Genomic DNA, 22,779 nt, shown 5'->3' on the forward strand with positions numbered 1-22,779 from the left:
TTTTAGTTAAACTTTTACAAAAAAAGGAAGGTTTGGCCTCAGCAATCATACATTTAGCATCTATCCTATGGATATGGTTTAAAAATAAAGGCTAGTAAACTTCATCAAAATTTGTAGTTAGAAATAAGTTAAAAAAAAAGTTCCTTGAACAATTTGTCCACTTTGAAACCCATTAAATGAAAATCCAGTTTAATCATTTCCTTTGCACCAACATCAAAAAAATAATAAGGCAAGAGAGACTAAATTTATTTAAATAATGCAGAGCAATTTATTAGTACAGTGAGTACAACTATTACCAACTAGTCTGATGTGAGAAGAGCCAAGAACTATATGAATGATTTCACAAGAACATATGGGAATGATAACAGTCGGCCTCATGGTGAATGGACGACACGGCCAATATTACATGTTCTTCATTTGGGCCATGAGGTCCTCCAGACTCTGATCTGTGTCTTCCACTGTAGCCCCCGATGAGGGTTTCTAGAATAGAAAGAGCAGGAATGTTTTCTGCTTAGAGGCAGGGCGACAGGTTTTACATTTGGTTTTTTTTGTTTGTTTGTTTTTTTTCTTTTCATCTGAACCCAACCAAAAAGTTGTTCTGTACACGGTGGTGTGGGATAAGAAGGAGCAGACTCAGGCTGCATGGCAGAAAGTCTTCTACTAAACCATGCAGCCGTAGATCTCACATGGTAAAAAGAAATCCACACATGGCACAGACTAGTAAATCATGTGGAGTAATATTATATACAATACTATGGTTTATCCATTTGTTCATCCATTAGACTGACTTACAAAGTAGTTACATATTGTCAATTTCCGTATGTTTCAATGGGATCCACCAGCAGTTTGTGTACATGGGACTGCCTCATATTTGAGTAGTAAGGGATGATGATTTTACTCATATAATCCTTAGTTTCTTATACAATAAGTGATGCTAGATGTGACTAGCAGCTGTTTACCTACCCCCACCATAAAGAGGATCAGTCACCAGTTACTTGCCACCTAATCTGAGAGCAGCATAATGTAGAGACTGAGTCCTCTATTCTAGAAATGTGTTACTGAGCCGCTTCCTGTAATTTTAATAAAATCACTGTTTTATCATTAGGAGATTTTCACTAAGGGACTATTAAACCTGCTGCCAGGTAGTCAGGGATTTTATCAAAACAAGAAGCAAGCAGCTCAGCGAGTGATGCATTCCTAGAATCAGGATCTCTGCCCCTACATCATGTTGCTCTCAGAATGGGTAGCAAAAACCCAGTGATGGATCCCCTTTAAGAGGTAATCTACAAGAGAATCCGATCAAACTGTGATCTTGGTTGACTTTTTGACTCCTATATTGAAATATTAACCGTAATCTGTGTCCATTTTAACACTAGTGCCCAAAACTGCAGAGACTAGAATAAAATACACAAGTTCTGGAATAATTGCTTAAAATATTAGCAATCCCATTTACTGCATACATTAAGCCAGATTATTATTTTCATACCGTTATAGGAATTGTATATGCCACAGTAATTCCCTCTGGCAACTCAGGAACAGGTCCAGACGCATCTTTTAACTCTTCTTCAGAAACCTCAGACACCAGCTCAATACCTACAAAACATATGCAGAAATAAATAAAGTGCTAAACCATTTGATCAGCATTTTTGAAAACCTGGACAAGCCAACACACAACCTGCATAACATCAGATTGATTTGTTTTGTGTGATTCAATTAGCCAATTTTTATAAAAAAGTGAGAATACTAGGAACCTCTATTAATATAAAAGAATACAAATACTGAAGATACCAAGGGTGGTGAGATAAGAAGCGGCAGCTCACACTACTGTTCACCTGGTATTTCTGATCCAAGACTGACAATACCAGGCTAAGGCTGGTCACACTGCTGTCCACAATGTCTATATGATTTAATACCAGATCCAACGGTGGTGGGGTGAGAAGAGGCTGCTCACACTGCTGTCCACCCTATTTGATCCACTTTGAGAGATATTAGGTGTCCCGACACAAGATACTGCTATCCACCCTGTCTGATCTAATACTAGAGATCTCCATACAGGAAAGTTATACATCTTGGTACCATGTTGGCCAGTAGATCGAAAAATATTTAGAATTGAGAGTCCTCAGTGGTTGATACCTTTTAATGGCTAACTGAAAAGATGGTAAATTGCAAGCTTTCAAGACTACTCAGGCCTCTTCATCAGGCAAAGACTAAAAGAAATTCTGAAGAATCACATTTACAACAGTTCTGTGCGGTGTTGTGTATAAATATGTGATTCTTCAGATTTTGTATTAGTCTATGCCTGATGAAGAGACCCGAGTAGTCTCGAACGCTTGCAATTTCTTACCACTCTTTTCAGAGTGTGATGTGCTAATTAATGCAAAGTCAATGGGAAATCTCTCTCTCGCTCAAGCCTATTCACCAGTTTTTATGGGTTTTGTGGCCCTACTGGTCTGCAGGCACCAGCTCGTATGTTTAGATCACCGATTTCGGCTTCTCAGTCTTCCTGTGCTTTCTGACTACAAGTTCCATAATGCTTTACCCCTGTCCTATAAGGCTATGTTCACACGTTCCTGATTTCCCTCCTTTTTTTTCAGGACTAAAAACCGCAGCTCTTGGCAGAAAATGCAGGTCCTTTTTTTGGTGCTTTTTTGGTGCGTTTTTTGATGCGTTTTTTTTATGCAGTTTTCTATGCAGAGTCTGTGTGTTTTCTAGGAAGTTTTTTAGGGTTAAAATGGCTGAAAATACCCTAACCCTACCCCTAACCCTATTCTAACCTTAGTGGAAAAAAAAAAAAAAATTCTTAATTTTTTTATTGTCCCTACCTATGGGGGTGACAAGGGGGGGGGGGGGGGGGGGAGGGGGTCATTTACTATTTTTTTTATTTTGATCACTGAGATGGGTTATATCTCAGTGATCAAAATGCACTTTGGAACAAATCTGCCGGCCGGCAGATTCGGCGGGCGCACTGTGCATGCGCCCGCCATTTTGCAAGATGGCGGCGCCCAGGGAGAAGACGGCCGGACGGACACCGGGAGGCCGGGTAAGTATAAGGGGGGGGAGATGAGGGCACGGGGGGTGGCATCGGAGCATGGGGGGGTGGGATTGGGGCACAGGGGGGCAGCCACACTGCAGCGGTTCTGCACCACAAACCGCAGAAAACCCGCAGATATTTTTTTCATCTGCGGGTTTTACTGCGGGTTTGACCTCACAATGGAGGTCTATGGGTGCAGAACCGCTGCAGTTCCGCAAAAAGAAGTGACATGGTACTTATTTTTCACCGCGGCTATTCAGCGTGGCTTTTTTCGCGATTTTCCGCAATGTGGGCACAGCAGTTCCTGTTTTCCATAGGGTACATTGTAATGTACCCTGCATGGAAAACAGCTGCGGGCCCGCAGCGGGAAAATCGCGGCGATTCCGCATGAAAAAAAGGATGGTGTGAACATGGCCTAAGCCAGCACACCACCTCCAAACTCTGCCTACACTATTTTTTTATTTTTTTATTTTAAAGGCAACATGTCACCTCAAAAAATGCTATTTACCTGCAGATATTGTGTTAATCTTCAGGTAAACAGTGTTCTAATGCTCACCGGATGCCTTACTGAAAAGTGAGGCTACTGGGAGAAAACACATTTATTTCCTCCCAGGAGCCGCTGGCTTAGAGTCACGGTGGCGTCCACCACTCACTGTACTGTGAGCGTAGGCTGTTAAACACGCCCTGGCACTTTGCTCAGATGCACTGCACAGTGAGCTGTCAATTATACTGTCAGGGTGTGCTTAGCCTTATTATAGTACAAGCCAGTGACAAAGCTGCCGGCTCGTGGGAGTAAATAAGTTAATTTTCTCTTGGTTGTCGCACTTTCAGTCAGGTAGCCGGAGATCAGGGCAATGCTACTTACCTGCAAATACAGGGGTAAATAGAAAACAAGTTCCCTTTTAAGTCAACAGCTCCACGTTGTTGCTCTAGTATAAAGCCACGGACAGGCACCTTCTTTCATTATGAGATTTATGTCCTCCATGTTGTTACAGTAGTCCAGTACAGACACCTCCTTCCATTATAATTAGACATTTTTGCCCCTTCTCATTGGGATCTCTGACAACTTTGCTCATCACTTCTATAACCTGGTCTTACTTCTCATTGCGGACAGCAGGAATTGCTAGAAAAGGAACTGGCCCAGGCTCAGAAGAGTCGGCACTGGATCTGGATCAGTAAGGGAAGCCCTTGTGCTGAGCATGCAGGGGCCGGCTAGGTGTCTACAGAGCTAATGCTACTACAAAACATAAAAGGACTGAAGGAGTGCTCAGGGAGGCCGGCAGAAGTGGGGGGGATTAGAGATAACTGAACAGGAGGGAGGGGTGTATATAAAAGTCAGATCATGTAGCCATATGCGAGTTCTGCCCAGATAGCAGAAGTATACTGAAAAGTGCTTTGTTTTCAACAGAGACAACACATGAAGTGTGATTAGAAAATCAGTGGAAAACCCCTTTTAAAAAGGTATTTAGCATTTGCTTAGAATTACATTTACTTCTGCTTCATTTTGTTAGATTTCTGGAGAAACCCTTTAAGTGAAATCACCAAAAGTAAGCAAACCTTAAGGCTATTCCTGTAGTATTCTAACGCAGCACATAAGAGGAACAGACGCCGACCTCTGCTCTACAGGTTTATCTCATCTAATGCTTTATTATTTTAGAGTACATCCAGTGTCAGATCAGATGTCGGTTCGGAAAGTCCGATGGGACAACCACCAGAGACCTGACTGCTGCCGCCACTAATAGGCTGTAGCTTCACATGACAATGTCAGAACGTTGCTACCAACTGAACCTATGGCATCACCTGTAGTAAGCTACAGTCATGGCCAAAAGTATTGACACCCCTGCAATTCTGTTAGATAATACTCAGTTTCTTCCTGAAAATGATTGCAAACACATTCTTTGGTATTATTATCTTCATTTGTCTTAAATGAAAAAAAACACAAAAAGAATTGTCCTAAAGCCAAATTGGATATAATTCCACACCAAACATAAAAAAGGGGTGGACAAAAGTATTGGCACTGTTCGAAAAATCATGTGATGCTTCTCTAATTTGTGTAATTAACAGCACCTGTAACTTACCTGTGGCACCTAACAGGTGTTGGCAATAACTAAATCACACTTGCAGCCAGTTGACATGGATTAAAGTTGACTCAACCTCTGTCCTGTGTCCTTGTGTGTACCACATTGAGCATGGAGAAAAGAAAGAAGACCAAAGAACTGTCTGAGGACTTGAGAAACCAAATTGTGAGGAAGCATGAGCAATCTCAAGGCTACAAGTCCATCTTCAAAGACCTGAATGTTCCTGTGTCTACCGTGCGCAGTGTCACCAAGAAGTTTAAAGCCCATGGCACTGTGGCTAACCTCCCTAGATGTGGACGGAAAAGAAAAATTGACAAGAGATTTCAACGCAAGATTGTGCGGATGTTGGATAAAGAACCTCGACTAACATCCAAACAAGTTCAAGCTGCCCTGCAGTCCGAGGGTACAACAGTGTCAACCCGTACTATACGTCGGCGTCTGAATGAAAAGGGACTGTATGGTAGGAGACCCAGGAAGACCCCACTTCTTACCCCGAGACATAAAAAAGCCAGGCTGGAGTTTGCCAAAACTTACCTGAAAAAGCCTAAAATGTTTTGGAAGAATGTTCTCTGGTCAGATTAGACAAAAGTAGAGCTTTTTGGGCAAAGGCATCAACATAGAGTTTAAAGGAGAAAAAAAAAAAAGAGGCATTCAAAGAAAAGAACACGGTCCCTACAGTCAAACATGGCGGAGGTTCCCTGATGTTTTGGGGTTGCTTTGCTGCCTCTGGCAATGGACTGCTTGACCGTGTGCATGGCATTATGAAGTCTGAAGACTACCAACAAATTTTGCAGCATAATGTAGGGCCCAGGGTGAGAAAGCTGGGTCTCCCTCAGAGGTCATGGGTCTTCCAGCAGGACAATGACCCAAAACACACTTCAAAAAGCACTAGAAAATGGTTTGAGAGTAAGCACTGGAAACTTCTAAGGTGGCCAGCAATGAGTCCAGACCTGAATCCCATAGAAAACCTGTGGAGAGATATAAAAATGGCAGTTTGGAGAAGGCATCCTTCAAATATCAGGGACCTGGAGCAGTTTGCCAAAGAAGAATGGTCTAAAATTCCAGCAGAGCATTGTAGACACTCATTGATGGTTACCGGAAGCAGTTGGTCGCAGTTATTTTGGCTAAAGGTTGTGCAACCAAGTATTAGGCTGAGGGTGCCAATACTTTTGTCCGGCCCATTTCTGGAGTTTTATGTGAAATGATCAATGTTTTGCTTTTTGCTTCATTCTCTTTTGTGTTTTTTCATTTAAGACGAATTAAATGAAGATAATAATACCAAAGAATTTGTGTTTGCAATCATTTTCAGGAAGAAACTGAGTATTATCTGACAGAATTGCAGGGGTGTCAATACTTTTGGCCATGACTGTATATATGTTTTCTGCCTCTTTCACCATTGTAGCTTCCTATTGTTCACTTTAGCAGTAGAACACAATCCCTCTAAATCTAATCAGAGTTCACTGTATACAAGGAAAATACCAACATTTTAGCGGGAGCCATTTCTCCCAATGAGCGATAGTGATTATAACATTTATCTCAATCACATGGCATGCAAATGGAAACACAGCGTCAGTCCTCACCCCATTCATTGTCTTCGTGTACAACCGGTGATTCTTCTACCACAACCACCTCTGTCTTTGGTTCTGAAGCCTCTCGGAGCTGAAAAATGATAAAGATATTGTTGGTTATAGAGAATAGTGTTAAATACTAGGGTTGAGCGACCTTGACCTTTTTAGAGTCGAGCCGTGTTTCGCGAAACCCGACTATCTTAGAAGTCGAGTCGAGTGGAATCGGCCAATTAGCGCGAAAAGTCGGGTATCGCCCGAAACACGAAACCCAATGCAAGTCAATGGGGGAGCATAGTCGGCAGTGAGTGGAGGCCAGGAAAACACCTAAACTGCCCATTTTAATGGCAAAAACATCCATTCTTGTTACAGAAGCTTGTCAATCGTAATTTACCTTATAATAATTGAAAGGCATTTGAAATTGGGGGTCATTTGGCTAAAGTTGTGGGGGGTAGGGCTGGTTCAAGTAATTAGTGGGCCCAGGAAATCTGGAACACGTCACGGCAGTGGAGCAGGGAGAGGTAAGTATTTAAACTTTGCAAGTGCTGTGATCCTGAGCAAGCAGGGGGGGCCCACTCGTTGGCATTGGCACTGGCACAGGGCCCCTCAAAGTACAGCAGTGTGTTTGCACGGCGGGGGCGCCTCCCACCGGCAGCAACACTTTTGCGTACTATGAGAGGCCCTGTGCCAGTGACGTCGCCAACTAGTATTCCTCCCCCCACCTGATGAAGGAACCTGCACCTTCATCTGCACCTTCCTCTTTGTCCCCGTGTAAGGTGGTATGGTATGCGGGAAGAGGAACCTGACTTTCAGCAGGGTCACAATCTTGCTGTGTAGCGTGCACGGGGAATGTTGCATTATGGGTCAATGTACCAGCAGACTCATCTATCACTGGCTGGGCAATGGGCAGGATGAGGGGGAAACAGATATGGGCCCAAAGAATAAAGTGGGCTAAATGCAGTTCAAAATTGGTAACAGGACTAACCAGGGGGCATTGTTTTGTTCAGTGGAGGACAACTGGAATGAGAGGCTGACACAGAGAGTAGGCCCAAATCAGTAAGTATTCTAAATGCAGTTCAAAATTGGCAACAGTAGTAAACCGGCGGCACAGCTTTGTTCACTGTAGGAGAACAGCAAGGAGCGGCAGACACAGATAGAAGGCCCCAACCCAACTAGTAGGCCTAATGCAGTGTTGTTTTCAACAACTACTAAACGAGAGCCAGAAGATCGAAGCAATGGAGAGGCAACCTGGGGAACACCTTGGAGTGGAACACACCGTCTCTACACCCCAGACCCAACTTGTAGGCTGAATGCAGTGTTGTTTTCAACAACTACTTAAGAAGAGCCAGAAGATCGAAGCAATGGAGAGGCAACCTGGGGAACACCTTGGAGTGTAACACACCATCTCTCTACACCCCATACCCAATTTGTAGGCCTAATGCAGTGTAGTTTTCTACAACTACTAAACGAGAGTCGGAAGACCGAAGCAATGTGGACGAAACCTGGGGAACACCTTGGAGTGTAACACACCATCTCTCTACACCCCATACCCAATTTGTAGGCCTAATGCAGTGTAGTTTCCAACAACTACTAAACGAGAGCCAGAAGATCGAAGCAATGGAGAGGAAACCTGGGGAACACCTTGGAGTTGAACACACTGTCTCTACACCCCATACCCAATTTGTAGGCCTTATGCAGTGTAGTTTTCACAAACTACTAAACGAGAGTAGGAAGATCGAAGCAATGTGGACGAAACCTGGGGCACACCTTGTGGCGGCAGACACCGTTAGTAAGCCCTACCAAAGTTGTAGCCCCAATGCAGTTTTAAAATTCCTAGAGGCTGAAAACAAGACTATTGACGCTCAGCTTTTTTCAAAGGAACACAGCTGAATTGAGTGGCGCAGACAGACACAGGTAGTAGGCCTTAAACCAAAAATGTGGCTCACTGCAGCTTAAAAAAGGTTACAGGGGTACACAGGCAGCATTGCTCTGGGCAGTGGAGGACAATTTCAATAGTGGACCGCAGACAGACTTTGTACGCCTACTATTAAAAAAAGGATGCTCTATGCAATAAAAAATAGGTTCCAGGGGTACACGGGCAGCAGTGGTCTGGTCAGTGTAGGAGTAGTAGAAAAAACGGGCCGCAGACGGGCTTCGAAGGCCTAACATAAAAAAATTGGACAGGCTGTAGGCACTTTATAATTGGTTCCAGGGGTACACGGGCAGCAGTAGACAGGTCAGTGTAGTAGTAGTTGAAAGAACGGGCCGCAGACAGGCTTCGAAGGCCTAACATAATAAAATGGGCTGGCTGTAGGCAATTTATGATTGGTTCCAGGGGTACACGGGCAGCAGTGGTCTGGTCAGTGGAGGCCTAGTGGAAGGAGGGACCGCAGACAGGCTTCGAAGGCCTAACATAATAAATTGGGCTGGCTGTAGGCAATTTACAATTGGTTCCAGGGGTACACGGGCAGCAGTGGTCTGGTCAGTGGAGGCCTAGTGGAAGGAGGGACCGCAGACAGGCTTCGAAGGCCTAACATAATAAAATGGGCGGGCTGTAGGCAATTTATGATTGGTTCCAGGGGTACACGGGAAGCAGTGGTCTGGTCAGTGGAGGCCTAGTGGAAGGAGGGACCGCAGACAGGCTTCGAAGGCCTAACATAATAAAATTGGACAGGCTGTAGGCAATTTATGATTGGTTCCAGGGGTACACGGGCAGCAGTAGACAGGTCAGTGTAGTAGTAGTTGAAAGAACGGGCCGCAGACAGGCTTCGAAGGCCTAACATAATAAAATGGGCTGGCTGTAGGCAATTTATGATTGGTTTCAGGGGTACAGGGGCAGCAGTGGTCTGGTCAGTGGAGGCCTAGTGGAAGGAGGGACCGCAGACAGGCTTCGAAGCCCTAACATAATAAAATGGGCTGGCTGTAGGCAATTTAAAATTGGTTCCAGGGGTACACGGGCAGCAGTAGACAGGTCAGTGTAGTAGTAGTTGAAAGAACGGGCCGCAGACAGGCTTCGAAGGCCTAACATAATTAAATTGGGCTGGCTGTAGGCAATTTAAAATTGGTTCCAGAGGTACACGGGCAGCAGTGGTCTGGTCAGCGGAGGCCGATTGTAATGAGTGTCTGCCAGTTAGTAGTCCAAAACAATAAATAAATGTGAATATCTCGCATTAAAACAAAACGAAAACACTAAAGGGTGCAATCATTAGGTACAGGGGTGGGATCCTCTGCGTAGTTTCAGACCTACTAATTTAGCGCAAAGTATTTACTGTGGTAAATAGAGGACACGGCCCCTGACTATGTTAAGTACCATCATACATGTCAACACAATGGTATTGTCAGTGGCAGGAATGGAAGGATGTCAGCGCATAGACTAAACATTGGTGGAAGTGTGAGAGATAACTGTGGAAGTGGTAGAGCAATGTTTGACCTGGGGGTGGGTGAACTCTTGTGGCCGGCGGTACAGGCCCAGGGCCCCTCATGTTAGAACAGTGTGTCTGACGTTGGGTGCGCACCACCACCGCCAGAGACACTTTATTGTACTATGAGGGACCCAGTGGCAGTGCTGTCGACCAAAAGCGGGCACACCCACCTCTTCAGACAAACAGCACTCTCACGGGTGCTTGCGCCAAGTCGCGATACCACGGCCCCGTGTGGGGAGTTTGGCCATTTAGGGAGGTGTAAACATGTCGTATGCTGGACAATCAGCTGCAGCAAATTAGACATTAGAAAAGTAATTCACAGTAGTCCACAGGCAAGAGCTTTTCATAGGAAAGCTAGGTGTCGGCCGGGCAAGGTGGGGCAAAAGAATTCGAAATCCAGTTGTGGTTCATTTTAATGAATGTTAGATCATCAACATTTTGGGTAGCCAGACGAGTCCTTTTTTCGGTTAATATTGAACCTGCAGCACTGAATACTCTTTCTGATAGGACACTAGCTGCAGGGCAAGCAAGCTCCTGCAATGCATATTCTGCCAATTCTGGCCAGGTGTCTAATTTTGATGCCCAGTAATCAAATGGGAATGACGGTTGAGGGAGAACATCGATAAGGGATGAAAAATAGTTTGTAACCATACTGGACAAATGTTGTCTCCTGTCACTTTCAATTGATGCAGCAGTACCTGTCTGCGGTCATAGCAAAATCACTCCACAACCTGGTCAGAAAACCCCTCTGTCCAACGCCACTTCTGATGTGTGCACCCCTAACACTCCTGGTCTGCTGCCCCCTGGAGCTCGTGTGAGAACGATCACGTGCGCTGTGTGCTGGGAACGCCTGAAGCAAACGGTCAACAAGAGTTGATTGTTTGGTTGCTAATATTAGTTCCAAGTTCTCATGTGGCATAATATTTTGCAATTTGCCTTTATAGCGTGGATCAAGGAGGCAGGCCAACCAGTAATCATCATCGTTCATCATTTTAGTAATGCGTGTGTCCCTTTTGAGGATACGTAAGGCATAATCCGCCATGTGGGCCAAAGTTCCAGTTGTCAAATCTGCGGTTGTGATTGGTTGAGGGGCAGTTTCAGGCAAATCTACGTCACTTGTGTCCCTCAAAAAACCAGAACCCGGCCTTGCCACGCAATCAATTTCCAGTGCCCCCGGGAAAGCTTCCTCATTAAAAATATACTCATCCCCATCATCCTGCTCGTCCTCCACCTCCTCTTCGCCCGCTACCTCGTCCTGTACACTGCCCTGACCAGACAATGGCTGACTGTCATCAAGGCTTTCCTCTTCCTCTGGTGCAGACGCCTGATCCTTTATGTGCGTCAAACTTTGCATCAGCAGACACATTAGGGGGATGCTCATGCTTATTATGGCGTTGTCTGCACTAACCAGCCGTGTGCATTCCTCAAAACACTGAAGGACTTGACACATGTCTTGTATCTTCGACCACTGCACACCTGACAACTCCATGTCTGCCATCCTACTGCCTGCCCGTGTATGTGTATCCTCCCACAAAAACATAACAGCCTGCCTCTGTTGGCACAGTCTCTGAAGCATGTGCAGTGTTGAGTTCCACCTTGTTGCAACGTCTATGATTAGGCGATGCTGGGGAAGGTTCAAAGACAGCTGATAGGCCTGCATACGGCTGGAGTGTACAGGCGAACGTCGGATATGTGAGCAAAGTCCACGCACTTTGAGGAGCAGGTCGGAGAACCCAGGATAAGTTTTCAATAAGCACTGCACCACCAGGTTTAAGGTGTGAGCCAGGCAAGGAATGTGTTTCAGTTGGGAAAGGGAGATGGCAGCCATGAAATTCCTTCCGTTATCACTCACTACCTTGCCTGCCTCAAGATCTACTGTGCCCAGCCACGATTGCGTTTCTTGCTGCAAGAACTCGGACAGAACTTCCGCGGTGTGTCTGTTGTCGCCCAAACACTTCATAGCCAATACAGCCTGCTGACGCTTGCCAGTAGCTGGCCCATAATGGGACAACTGGTGTGCAACAGTGTCAGCTGCCGATGGAGTGGTTGGCCGACTGCGGTCTGTGGAAGAGCTGTCGCTTCTGCAGGAGGACGAGGAGGAGGAGGGGGTGCGAACGCCTACAGCCAACTGTTTCCTAGACCGTGGGCTAGGCACAACTGTCCCGAAATTGATGTCCCCTGTGGACCCTGCATCCACCACATTCACCCAGTGTGCCGTGATGGACACGTAACGTCCCTGGCCATGCCTACTGGTCCATGCATCTGTAGTCAGGTGCACCTTTGTACTCACAGATTGCCTGAGTGCATGGACGATGCGCTCTTTAACATGCTGGTGCAGGGCTGGGATGGCTTTTCTGGAAAAAAAAGTGTCGACTGGGTAGATCGTAGCGTGGTTCAGCGTACTCCATCAGGGCTTTGAAAGCTTCGCTTTCAACTAACCGGTAGGGGATCATCTCTAACGAGATTAGTCTAGCTATGTGGGCGTTAAAACCCTGTGTACGCGGATGCGAGGATAAGTACTTCCTTTTTCTAACCAGAGTCTCATGTAGGGTGAGCTGGACTGGAGAGCTGGAGATCGTGGAACTAGCGGGTGTGCCGGTGGACATGGCAGACTGAGAGACGGTTGGAGACTGTATTGTTTCCGCCGGTGCCCTAGTTGCAATATTTCCTCCTACAAAACTGGTGATTCCCTGACCCTGACTGCTTTTGGCTGGCAAAGAAACCTGCACAGATACTGCCGGTGGTGCGGAAAATGGTGGCCTTACAGTGACGGAAGGGATGTTGCGTTGCTGACTAGCTTCATTGGCCGAGGGTGCTACAACCTTAAGGGACGTTTGAAGACACAAAAGAGAATAGTAAAACCAAAAACACTCCGTTTGAAAAAATGTTGCAGTAATCCGCAAGTGCTAGTAAAAGATGTAAAAAACAGGGTATTTGGTTGATACGTTTTTTGCAAAAAATGTATACTAAGCTGCTCTACCAATCTTCACGGTATACCCTTATCAGAGCAGTCCTAACTAATGTATGCAATCCCTATCTGATGTATTTAAAAACCTGATCATCTGTATATAACCTGTGTGAACAGGGTTCAGAGAGGAAAAATCCATGTGTGCATACAGGGTAGAACAGCTTTTGTGCAGATAGCCCAAGAGGAGTGGTGGAACTCCCCAGTCTTGTAAACACAAGAGAACAATTATGGAAACAGGAACACATGGGCTACTTGCACAGTGAACAAGTCTGTATGATCATGTTCACACACCACCAAGAAACCTGAAGACACAAAAGAGAATAGTAAAACCAAAAACACTCAGTTTGAAAAAATGTTGCAGTAATCCGCAAGTGCTAGTAAAAGATGTAAAAAACAGGGTATTTGGTTGATACGTTTTTTGCAAAAAATGTATACTAAGCTGCTCTACCAATCTTCACGGTATACCCTTATCAGAGCAGTCCTAACTAATGTATGCAATCCCTATCTGATGTATTTAAAAACCTGATCATCTGTATATAACCTGTGTGAACAGGGTTCAGAGAGGAAAAATCCATGTGTGCATACAGGGTAGAACAGCTTTTGTGCAGATAGCCCAAGAGGAGTGGTGGAACTCCCCAGTCTTGTAAACACAAGAGAACAATTATGGAAACAGGAACACATGGGCTACTTGCACAGTGAACAAGTCTGTATGATCATGTTCACACACCACCAAGAAACCTGAAGACACAAAAGAGAATAGTAAAACCAAAAACACTCAGTTTGAAAAAATGTTGCAGTAATCCGCAAGTGCTAGTAAAAGATGTAAAAAACAGGGTATTTGGTTGATACGTTTTTTGCAAAAAATGTATACTAAGCTGCTCTACCAATCTTCACGGTATACCCTTATCAGAGCAGTCCTAACTAATGTATGCAATCCCTATCTGATGTATTTAAAAACCTGATCATCTGTATATAACCTGTGTGAACAGGGTTCAGAGAGGAAAAATCCATGTGTGCATACAGGGTAGAACAGCTTTTGTGCAGATAGCCCAAGAGGAGTGGTGGAACTCCCCAGTCTTGTAAACACAAGAGAACAATTATGGAAACAGGAACACATGGGCTACTTGTTTTTAAATACATCAGATAGGGATTGCATACATTAGTTAGGACTGCTCTGATAAGGGTATACCGTGAAGATTGGTAGAGCAGCTTAGTATACATTTTTTGCAAAAAACGTATCAACCAAATACCCTGTTTTTTACATCTTTTACTAGCACTTGCGGATTACTGCAACATTTTTTCAAACTGAATGTTTTTGGTTTTACTATTCTCTTTTGTGTCTTCAGGTTTCTTGGTGGTGTGTGAACATGATCATACAGACTTGTTCACTGTGCAAGTAGCCCATGTGTTCCTGTTTCCTTAAGGGACGTTTGGTAGTTAGTCCAGGCTTGAAAATGCATGGTGGTTAAATGTCTATGCATGCAACTTGTATTGAGACTTTTCAGATTCTGACCTCTGCTTAAGCTAGTTGAACATTTTTGACAGATGACTTTGCGCTGATCAGTTGGATGTTGTTTAAAAAAAATGCCAGACTGCACTCTTCCTAGCATCGGATCCCTTTTCAGGGATTGCAGACTGAGCTTTAACCAAATGGCCACGCTGTCCTCCAACAGGTTTTGGCTTTGCCACGCGTTTTGGGCCAGATACGGGCCCGGCAGATGGAACCTGTTGCGATGTTGATGCCTGCTGCGGCCCCTCCTCCACCTCCGCTTCTGAACTACTGCCGCCTGCACCCTGTTCCCCCAATGGCTGCCAATCGGGGTCAACAACTGGGTCATCTATTACCTCCTCTTCTAGCTCGTGTGCAACTTCGTCTGTGTCACCGTGTCGGTCGGTGGTATAGCGTTCGTGACGGGGCAACATAGTCTCATCAGGGTCTGATTGTGGATCAGTACCCTGAGAGGGCAATGTTGTGGTCTGAGTCAAAGGACCAGCATAGTAGTCTGGCTGTGGCTGTGCATCAGTGCACTCCATGTCAGAATCTACTTGTAATGGGCATGGCCTGTTAACTGTTTCACTTTCTAAGCCAGGGACGGTATGTGTAAAGAGCTCCATGGAGTAACCCGTTGTGTCGCCTGCTGCATCCTTCTCTCTTGTTGTTGTTTTTGCTGAAGAGGACAAGGAAGCGACTTGTCCCTGACCGTGAACATCCACAAGCGACGCGCTGCTTTTACATTTACCAGTTTCAGAAGAGGAGGCAAAAGAGCTAGAGGCTGAGTCTGCAAGGTAAGCCAAAACTTGCTGTTGCTGCTCCGGCTTTAAAAGTGGTTTTCCTACTCCCAGAAAAGAGAGCGTTCGAGGCCTTGTGTAGCCAGACGACGAACCTGGCTCCACAGCTCCAGACTTAGGTGCAATATTTTTTTTCCCACGACCACCTGATGCTCCACTACCACTACCATCATTACCAGCTGACAATGAACGCCCACGGCCACGACCTCTTGCACCAGACTTCCTCATTGTTTTAAAAACTTAACCAAAGTAACTTTATTTGTTGCTGTCAAACAACTTACACGGTGAGCTATAACTTCAGTATGATTTCAATATCCCTTTACAGGTTGGTGAGACCACAAGGAAAATCAGGCACAATGTTACACACTCTGTTTTCTGTGGCACCAAATCACAGAGATGCCACACACGCAGGACTGTCACTCAAGCACAAATGTCAATATTAATCTCCCACTGATTTTTTTTTTTTTTTTTTTCAGGGAGACTTTAGAAACAAAATAAAATAAAATGATTTTTTCAGGGACAATTTAGAAACCAAATAAAAAAAAAAAAAAGGCTTTCTATGGCCCACTGAGTGAGAGATGGCACACACAGGAGTCAGGAGTGGCACACAAGCCCAGAGGCCAATATTTATCTCCCACTGAATGATTTATTGATTTTTTCAGGTAGAATTTAGAACCCAAATCAAGCAAAAAAATAAATAGGCTTTCTATGGCCCACAATTTGAGAGAGAGAAAGAGATGGCACACCCAGGAGTCAAGACTGTCACTCAAGCACAAATGTCAATATTAATCTCCCACTGATTTTTTTTTTTTTTTTTTTTTTTTTTCAGGGAGACTTTAGAAACAAAATAAAATAAAATGATTTTTTCAGGGAGAATTTATAAACCAAATAAAAAAAAAAAAAAAAAAAAGGCTTTCTATGGTCCACTGAGTGAGAGATGGCACACACAGGAGTCAGGAGTGGCACACAAGCCCAGAGGCCAATATTTTTCTCCCACTGATTGATGTAGTGATTTTTTCAGGTAGATTTTAGAACCGAAATCAAGGAAAAAAATAAATAGGCTTTCTATGGCCCACTGAGTGAGAGATGGCACACACAGGGATGGCACTCTAGCAGAAATGCCAATCTTAAATCTCCCACAAATAAAAAAAAAAAAACAGGGACTGTCCTACAATTACTATCTCCCTGCAGTAATCTCAGCCAGGTATGGCAGGCAGCAATAAGGAGTGGACTGATGCACAAATTAAATAAAAAGTGTGGACAAACAAAAAAGATAGCTGTGCAGAAAGGAAGGAACAAGAGGATTTGTGCTTTGAAAAAAGCAGTTGGTTTGCACAGCGGCGTACACACAGCAATGCAGCTATCAGGGAGCCTTCTAGGGCAGCCCAATGAGCTACAGTGCTGAGGAAAAAAAAAAATGTAGCTTCCACTGTCCCTGCACACCGAAGGTGGTGTTGGACAGTGGAAATCGCTACAGCACAAGCGGTTTGGTGGTTAATGGACCCTGCCTAACACTATCCCTGCTTCTGACGAAGCGGCAGCAACCTCTCCCTAAGCTCAGATCAGCAGCAGTAAGATGGCGGTCGGCGGGAACGCCCCTTTATAGCCCCTGTGACGCCGCAGACAGCAAGCCAATCACTGCAATGCCCTTCTCTAAGATGGTGGGGACCAGGACCTATGTCATCACGCTGCCCACACTCTGCGTTCACCTTCATTGGCTGAGAAATGGCGCTTTTCACGTCATTGAAACGCGACTTTGGCGCGAAAGTCGCGTACCGCATGGCCGACCCAGCACAGGGGTCGGATCGGGTTTCATGAAACCCGACTTTGCCAAAAGTCGGCGACTTTTGAAAATGAACGACCCGTTTCGCTCAACCCTATTAAATACAGTTTTCTTTCTACTCACATCTTGTCCTAATGAGATAACCTACTGACATGATGAACTTCAGATTGGAGAGGTTCACTGACTCATACATCTGCAAATTACTTCATTTTGGACCTTTTCATATTAAAAGTTTTACTATCTCTACAATTTATTTTGTATAGCGACTTCCATTTAGTTTATTTTAAAGGAGTCCTCTCCCCAGATTAATAGTGACAATTTTATGCGCCTATTTAATTCCTGCTGCTCCCCTGAGTAAACCAGTTTTTGTATTTTTAAGTCTATACTCTGGTTCCAGAGATTTGGGCCTTTCAATCTGGTCCTGATTTTTATAGTCCGTCTCACTGGATTCTCTGGGGGCGGGTCCTTAGGTTGCACTGCATTATTACCTGGTGAGCCACGCCCACTTGGTAAAAATAATAAAAATTAGCACTAAATAAAAAAGGCCCATTTGTCTGGGACCATATGGTAGATTTACAAACAAAATATATATATTATATATACACTCAGTGGAGCAAAAGCAATAAAATAAGAGCAAAATCTGGCCACTTATCATCTGGTGACATACAGTATACTCCAAGTTGATAAAAAAAAGGACTTCACTATTTAATCAGATATTATATTTCACAAATTCTTGTGAGATTTTCAGGACAATAGCGCTCTTTAACAAGCTTAAACTCCTATGACAATGCTCGCAGATTTCTCACTGAACTTCCCACATATATCTATGACACATCAGAAGATTAATTTTTACTGAGGACTTCCACAGAAAATTAATTGGACCCCATTTCCCCACTGTCATCTGTTTTAAAGCAATCTTGTAATATATGAAGATGGACTTCTCACCTTGTAAGCTTCCTGCTGATGCCTGCAGTATCTATCATCACACGAGGAGTTGGGCTTCATGGTCATAGTTGGGAAAAAATCTTGCATTGCGTTGTATCCTAGGTAGTAACTGACTGTGCCAAAATTCAACAAATATCTAAAAAGCAAGAAAAGGTTTATTTTAAATACTTTATTTATACGCTTCCCAATAATATGGACCATCCATAACTATAGTCAAATACATACATGATTTTTATCAAGTCAAATGCAAAGTTAAAGGGAACCTGTCACCCCCATAATCGAAGATGAGCTAAGCCCACCAGCAGCAGGGGCTTATCTACAGCATTCTGTAATGCTGTAGATAAGGCCCCAATGTATCCCGAAAGATGAGAAAAAGTTTAGCTTATACTCACCCAGGGGCGGTCCGGTCCGATGGGCGTCGCGGTCCGGTCCTTCCTATCTTCTTTCGATGACGTCCTCTTCTTGTCTTCACGCTGCGGCTCCAGCACAGGCGTACTTTGTCTGCCCTGTTGAGGGCAGAGCAAAGTACTGCAGTGCGCAGGGTCTCTCTGACCTTTCCCAGCACCTGCGCACTGCAGTGCTTTGCTCTGCCCTCAACAGGGCAAAGTACGCCTGCGCTGGAGCCGCAGCGTGAAGACAAGAAGAGGACGTCATCGTAAGAAGATAGGACGCCCTGGACCGCGACACACATCGGATCGGACCTCCCCTGGGTGAGTATAATCTAACCTCTTTTTCTCATCTTTCAGGTTACATCGGGGGCTTATCTACAGCGTTCCAGAGTGCTGCAGATAAGCCCCTGATGATGGTGGGCTTAGCTCATCTTCGATTTTGGGGGTGACAAGTTCCCTTTAAAAGCAAATTTTTAGTGCCAATAACCCAACTATTGGCAAGATTTCCTTTGCATCATCGATTTGCTATGTTGTCATGTGCAATTATTTCATTATTTCTATTGAATCCATTTAGCTACTTATTCCCCAATGACTTGATAAAAGTACAATCCCCAACACCACCTTGTGTGCCATATATTGTATGTGGTTTCTATTTTTTTTTTCCCCTTCCATACTTCTCCATCAGAGATGAACAAAACTATTCAGACTACCTTGGTCTGGTGTCCACTGGTGATGAGCGAATATACTTGTTGCTCAGGTGGTCTCCAGAGTATTTGTGACTGCTCGGAGATTTTTCTTTGCCTCAGCTGCATGAATTACAGCTGCTAGCCAGCCTGAGTACATGTGGGGGTTGCCAGGGAATCCCCACATGTAATCAAGCTGTCTTATAGCCGCAAATCATGCAGCTGCGGCAAGGAAAACTAAATCTCCGAGCACTTGCAAACACTCGGAGACCACCCGAGCGTGCTCAGGAAAACCTGAGCAACGAGTATATTCGCTCATCACTAGAGTCTTCTTCTGCACATTGTGGCCAGACCAGGGCATTGTGAACTTCCGCAGCCGGAACCCTAAGCACCTTTTCCAATTACCAAGCCCCCAGGACATCATTAAAGTGTGAAGCTTGTACTGCTCGGAATTGTTTTTACTTATCCCTGCTCCCTATATTGAGCACATGTCTTGGTGCCTTATCGACGAGCTCACTTATTTCGGACTGTATTAGGGACAGAATGTTCACCGTTACGATAAGTGAGGAAATCTATTTCCGAGTTGATCATGTCATATGTTTTGTGTCTTATCCCATCACTTACTTGAGTACATTCTGTACAAGTATTCCTGCTACAACTCCCATTGTAGTGGGGAGACTGGCAGCACAAACACCTTCTCGTTTCAAAGTCTTTTCGTCAATGTTGGCAGCAACCACTAGAGGTGGAGCACACTGCAGAAGAGGAACCAGATATGAAATTCAATACAATATGCTTCCACCTTGTACAAAGATGCAACTTTCGATCAATCAATATTATTCACGTCTCATTATAAATTAGGCAAGTAGCAAAATGTATACATTTTCACCAAGGTATGCAAGCACTTGAGGAATCTTAGCCCATGCCTCATGGTAATTCATAAATATTTTTAAGTTTGGATGCTGCACCCCCTCCTTCTCTGATGATTCTCCATGGCATTAAAGTCAGGCAATGATAAAGGCCACTCAAAAAACTTTCAGGATTTCTTTTGAAATAAAGTCTTGATTGTCTTTGAGGTTTGGGATCACTGTCCTGTTGGAAGGTCCAATGCCACCCAAGCTTCAGCTTCCTCTCAGATGGTCTGATATTTTTGCTTAAGATTTCCGGATACTTAATTGAAGCGATCTTGCCCTACGCAGGCTACAAGTTTCCAATGCCAGTGGAAGCAGAATAGCTTGAGAATCATTGAGCCATAGCTTTCTTCCTCTGCCAGGCATTCCACTGATCTAACTGCCTGTTTTGAGTCATTGATCTACAGAACAGAATCCCTAAATAGAAGCAGACTTTTCTTGTGATTTTGGGTCAGTAGAGGTGCATGCCTTTTAGACCATCATTTAGTACAAGCCTTACTGTGCAAACTGAAAACTCTGTGCCTGCTGTTACAAATTCGCATTAATCAGAATGCAGCCAGTGAGAAGTTTGTCTTTTTGCCATGTCTAGGTACTGTAACCAGTGTTCACTTAGCTTTAGAACTTGAAAACCATGCTTTGAACGGTTCCCTAAGAGCATGCAATTCCTTTATAACTTATTGTATGCTTTTCCTTGTTTGTGCAATGCAATGATCTCTTCTATTAACGTTTTGGACCATTATCTTGTTAACCCAAAAATACAGATTCTTCAAACGCTGCCAGAAGCTGGTGTCTGGCTATGATCATGTCAGTAGTAGGTAATAACAGCCAGAAGTGTTCTACAAAGTACTAAAGACATTGATCATGAAGTGTGTGAATAATTCTAAGAATGAAATAGCCATTAAAAAAGTGGTATTTTGGGTTGAATTTGGAGAAACCACTTGTTAGAATACACAGCTTGGAAGCCACAGAATCTATCAGGCTCCCTTTCTGCCCACAATACCTGAATGCTCTACCAAAAGAGAAACCATAAGGGGAGAAGCCCAGCAAGTTTTTTTTTAACAAATGCTTTTCTCTGAAATGTCACAGAATTTCATAATAAAGCGTGATTGGGACAATGTTGCAGTGCGCAGACAGAGCAGCATGAATTTTTGGACAGTTTCTTTTAAGCCATGGAAATAAAGTAAGCAGCTTGTTAAAATAGGCATACATGTATAAACAGATTACAAGACTTAAATATTGGGATTATATACCGCAAAGCAGGCAGTTTCTCCGGGTTTGATAAGCTGAATATGTCCTGATACCGCATTTTCACTGACTCCAGACTCCATCCAGATCTGTCCAAGTTCATTACAGGCCTATGAAATATAGAGTTTATTTAGGAAAAAAAATTATGACAAATCTAAAATAAACAAAAACACTGAATGTAGGCACATTTTTATAGTGGCACTAGGAATGAATGTTATAATAGGTATAGTACATTCAGCAATTCAAGTGAGAAAATCTAGTTTATATGCTGTATGATTATAGAACTACAATCAGATTGCACAGGGCTTGGTTGTAGTCTAACCAAGGTATGCATCGAGGCATTAGGTTATGTTCACAAAGAGTTCTGTGAAGTGCATCTGTTCCAAAATCATGATCTTCTCCAAAATCAGCTTAAAACTACTTGGAAAACTTGTCTAATTCATTTCTACAATAAATAATTTGTGATGATTATAATAGGAGCTTAAGAGTTTTACCAGAAGAGGTTTTGAAAGCCACTTGTCTACAGCGGTTCTGTCACGTAGTGACAAGGAACTGAGGGCATCTAAATTAACCCTCAAACTAGAGGCGCCATTGGCTATCCCTGTCCAGCGCATTGTAGAGAAGCCAGAGTCTTGTTCCTTCCTATGCTCCTATCTTACCCTTATCTGTTCTTTCCCCCACCCAGGGAGGTGTGAGGCTGAAGTGTGTAGAAATAACACTAACCAGACAGACAGGAGTAAACAGACAGGAATCAAAGAAAGCTACAATCATACAAACACACTCACAAAACAGAGTGGGAAACAGGAGAAATAGGAGGCAAAAACCAAAAAGGAGAGGATAAGTATAAGGCCGGGGACACACACAACGTATTAAAAAACGGTCCGTTTTTGACGGACGAGAATCGCACAAATGTTACCAAAACAGTTATCCGTGTGCAGTGCGAGGATGCGATTTTCTCGCATCAAATGATCCGTGTGACATCCGTGTGACATCCGTATGGCGAGATTTTCTCACACACTTGCAAAATGAGCAAATAATGGCTGAGCCTTTCCTGTCACCTGCCCAATGCCTGAGAATTTCTCGCAAGTCACACTGGTGGTCCGTGTTCTGTGCTATTTTTTCTCACCCCCATAGACTTTCATTGGCGAGTCTCGGCCGAGATACGCTGACAATCGCAGCATGCTGCGATTTCACTCGGATCCTGAATACGGCCGAGAAAATATCGGATGATGGGAGCTGCCCCATAGATTAACATTGGGACGAGTGCTATGCGATTTTTTATCGCATTGCACTCGTCCGTATTACGGTCTAGTGTGACCCCCGGCCTAAACATGAAAACCAATTCAACACAGCAATTTCCTAAAAAAAAACTATCCAACCACCTACTCCAAACACTGAACTTCTCCTTCAACTACAAACCAGAAAGTAGAACCATCACTGGCAGCTTCCAAGTGCTAATGGCCAGTATATATG

At 44.1% G+C, this 22,779-nt stretch overlaps 1 protein-coding gene across 1 annotated transcript in view; it reads right to left on the bottom strand.

The window, feature by feature from the left end:
- Positions 1–244: 244 nt before the first annotated feature.
- Positions 245–22,779, bottom strand: part of UBA5 (ubiquitin like modifier activating enzyme 5) — a 43,351-nt gene continuing 20,816 nt past the window's right edge. Inside the window, exons 7-12 of the mRNA XM_069730104.1 lie at positions 21,312–21,416; positions 19,778–19,905; positions 18,082–18,217; positions 6,690–6,768; positions 1,487–1,593; positions 245–480 (exon numbers count right to left, since the gene is read on the bottom strand). Of these exons, the coding sequence (XP_069586205.1) occupies positions 403–480; positions 1,487–1,593; positions 6,690–6,768; positions 18,082–18,217; positions 19,778–19,905; positions 21,312–21,416 (633 nt within the window). The 3' untranslated portion in view covers positions 245–402. The remainder of the gene's footprint in view (positions 481–1,486; positions 1,594–6,689; positions 6,769–18,081; positions 18,218–19,777; positions 19,906–21,311; positions 21,417–22,779) is intronic.

This window comes from Ranitomeya imitator, chromosome 6 (assembly GCF_032444005.1).
Source record: "Ranitomeya imitator isolate aRanImi1 chromosome 6, aRanImi1.pri, whole genome shotgun sequence".
NCBI classification, from domain to species: domain Eukaryota; kingdom Metazoa; phylum Chordata; class Amphibia; order Anura; family Dendrobatidae; genus Ranitomeya; species Ranitomeya imitator.